This window comes from Ornithodoros turicata, chromosome 1, assembly GCF_037126465.1.
Source record: "Ornithodoros turicata isolate Travis chromosome 1, ASM3712646v1, whole genome shotgun sequence".
NCBI lineage: Eukaryota > Metazoa > Arthropoda > Arachnida > Ixodida > Argasidae > Ornithodoros > Ornithodoros turicata.
In genome coordinates this window covers 183,510,054-183,513,415 of record NC_088201.1, presented here as the reverse complement: position 1 = coordinate 183,513,415, position 3,362 = coordinate 183,510,054, and the positions used below count along the sequence as shown (strand labels likewise).

The 3,362-nt window shown below is 46.8% G+C and overlaps 1 protein-coding gene across 1 annotated transcript; it reads left to right on the top strand.

Annotated features, from left to right (window-relative positions):
• The first annotated feature begins 257 nt into the window (after positions 1 to 257).
• LOC135373783 (uncharacterized) lies at positions 258 to 3,151 on the top strand. The gene is made up of 2 exons (XM_064606858.1): positions 258 to 893; positions 1,221 to 3,151. The coding sequence occupies exons 1-2, from the start codon at positions 456 to 458 to the stop codon at positions 3,099 to 3,101; spliced, it is 2,319 nt and encodes a 772-aa protein (XP_064462928.1). The 5' UTR covers positions 258 to 455; the 3' UTR covers positions 3,102 to 3,151.
• Positions 3,152 to 3,362: the final 211 nt, after the last annotated feature.

Genomic DNA, 3,362 nt, shown 5'->3' with positions numbered 1-3,362 from the left:
TTTTGGTAATGCAGGATGCTCCAGCCGTGCTGTTCCCAGTGATCGTTGCACTTCGACGACTCCACATCGCGCAGATACCCTTGTAGGCTCAACCTTTGGTGGTAGTGTTGTTCCTCAAACTGTAACTGATGCCGGTCGGAATGCTTGTTTCGCTTCGAGCACAAGCGAAATTCGTCCTTCAAATTCGTCATTTGCTGATTCAGCTGAGGTAGATAATGTAGTCCCCTGCAGTTCAGGTTGTGACCAAGCTTGCCGGTTCCAGAGCAAGTCCCGTTCCAATCACTGCCGCTGTTACACCCAGTCGATCTTCATCTTTCGATACTGGCAATGTTCACCAGACACAGAGTCAGCGCACAAGCAGTGTGAATGGTCGGCGTATAGTGGAGATTGATCACTTCTTCTCGTCTTTGCAAAGTTTGTCGGTACATAGTCCGTTTGGTTGCGGCCTGGCTGACATGGAAATTGTATCAGAACATCGGCGAGGTCTGTGTAGCTCTTTCAGTTTGAAGTGCAGGATGTGTCTGAGGAAAGATGTAGTCACAACAGAGGCACCAGTTGATCAACTTGTTCAACAACGCATGGACGTCAATTCCTCAGCAGTGAACGGTATCGTGTCTATAGGTTCTGGTTTCTCAGGCCTTCGCGAGCTCCTAGGTGCTCTGGACATACCCGGCATGGCTGGTAGCACGTACAGTAAGTATCAGGATATTGTTGCTAAAGGAATCGACGAAACAGCTTGGGAAGAAATAAGAAAAGCAGGCATTGAGGAAGCTCGGTTAGCTAGGGAGGCTGGGGACGTCGATGCTGACGGTTTTCCTATAATTACGGTCGTTGCCGATGGTGCTTGGTGCAAACGTTCATACAAGAACAAGTACGACGCTCTTTCTGGCTTGGTAAGTAAAAATTTTTATCTACACTTAATAAAGGTGCCCGAAAAAGGAGGATTTATCTTGCACACCGCTTGGCAGACGGGATATACAGGAAGTCTGTGCCCACCATTTGTGGAAAGAACACTATGAGCATTTATTTGGAGGAAAAAGTTGACCCCTCTGGTGCTATTAGTGGCACTGCTGTCTTTTGGTAAACACACTTTCTAGAGTGGTATACATCCTGTGGCATTAATTCGTATGATACGCGTACAAATGCATAATTCCTCGAAACATTGTCATTGGGGGTAGAGTTTTGTGGAATACAATCCTGACATTTTTTCGTTTTTGCAGGCTGTAATTGTTGGGTACCGCACAAAGAAAGTACTGTTCCTAGGCGTCCGGAACAAATTTTGTACACTGTGCGCAAGTTCCAAGGCAGGGTCGAGCCCAAAAAAGCATCTGTGCTTCAAGAACTGGGACAGCAGCTCTACCAGTATGGAGAAGGATATCGTCGTTGAAGGCTTCAGGCGCAGCATTGAGTTGCACGGGGTAAAGTACTTGCAGTTGATCGCTGACGGTGATTCGAGCACATACAAGTCAATTCTTGAAGCTGCACCGTACCAGCATCAGGTAGTTCAGAAGGTAGAATGTCGCAACCACCTTCTTCGAAACTATGTAAGTCGTCTTCGAGATGTTGCTTTGGCAAAGAGAACAACCCCCATTCCCCCATCGTTGAAGAAGCTACTTCTGGATAATGCTGTTCGACTAAGAGTTGGAGTTGCTAGGGCTATTCACTATCGCAAAGAGCAGGCCGAGTTCAGCAAACAAGATCAGATTCGGAACCTGGTGGCTGATATCCGTAATGGGCCACTCCATGTGTTCGGCGACCACGCAAAATGTGCGGGTTACTTTTGCAGTGGTCCAAAAGAAGGGGAAGTCAATCACGTCCCAGAGCTCAGGAAATGCGGACTTTTCAATGAAATCCTTGTAGCGATGAGTCGTTTGGCAAACAATGGTAGCAGCTTGATCCTTGACGTTAACAATAATGCTGCAGAACATTTCAATTCTCTCGTTGCAAAGTTTTCTGGCGGTAAAAGAATAAACTTTTCCCAGAGGGGATCATTCGGAATGCGGGCTTCAGGAGCTGTCGTGTCTTTCAACTCTAAGCAGTACCATCGTGCTCTACATAAGGCAGTGTACAACACCAGCCCTGGGAAGTATGCAAAAATTATGCTGAAGCGTAAAGCAGCTGTTCGTGCTGCTTGCATAAGGCATCGGAGTTCTGGGGCTGCTCGCTGTAAGCGTTCACTTGAAGGTGCGCCTTGCAAGCGTGCTTCCAGCGACAACCACTATGGTTCCATAGTGGATGCTCCAGACATGAACCACGATGACTATGTTGAAGCTGCTGCGGCGTACAAGGATTCCCTTGTGCTCTCCCAACCAGATGCAGAGCAGCTCGAGGCTGATACTCGAGGTCAAGAAGGGAGAACTTTGTGGATGCAGGAGAGGCGAAAGCGACTCACCGCTTCTAATTTTGGCAAGGTATGCAAGATGCGAGATGCAACGAGCAGTGCAAGTACTGTTCGTTCCTTGCTCTATGGTCATTTTGACACTGAGGCTCTCCGATATGGTCGCGACACTGAGCCCATTGCAATTGCTAAGCTGCAGGATGAGTTAGGGGTGACTGTTTCACCATGCGGCCTTGTTGTTGATCAGGAGTTTGCATACCTTGCTGCAACACCTGATGGGCTTGTCGGTGATGACACTGTCGTGGAAGTGAAGTGCCCTTATTCGGCTCGGCCCCTTACCCCTGTGGAGGGAGTGCGGGCAAAAAAAATCACCTTTTGCACTATTGATAACTCTGGTAATATTTCGTTGAAGGAAAACCATGACTACCACTATCAGGTGCAGGGACAGCTCCACATCACTCGACGTCAGTTTTGTCTTTTTGTGGTATATTCTGGCGAGGAAATTTTTGTCCAGAAGATCGAGAGAAATGATGGCTTCTGGAGCAAAATGATTGGCCACCTTCAACTGTTCTACTCGCATAGCCTTCTACCGGAGTTGGTTGACCCTCGTCAGTCCCGTGGGCTGCAGCTCAGAGATAACAAGAAGAGTGACCATCAGGTTGCCTCGCTCTGTGATGCCGCCAAAACAACTTCCAATCAGGGCGATTCATCCAGAAAGAGACGGAAGACTGGTAAAGATAACTCACCTGCCGCTGTTCTGTAATTATGGCTAGACTGTGGATTTACGTGTCATTTAGTTTGTGCGGCTCCACCTTTGCCAAGTGTTGTTAATGCATATTCATCCATTTTGCTTCATAATTTACTGAATGTTTTTCCATATACATGTCTTCGACTTTGGCTCAGGCTGCATATCTTCACGTTTGTGTTTCATATTTAAGTTACCTTTTTCCATTTTTACTGTGCATATCTGTGCATATTTTTCAATTTTCCTAAATATTTATATTAATATATTTCTATGTATAAA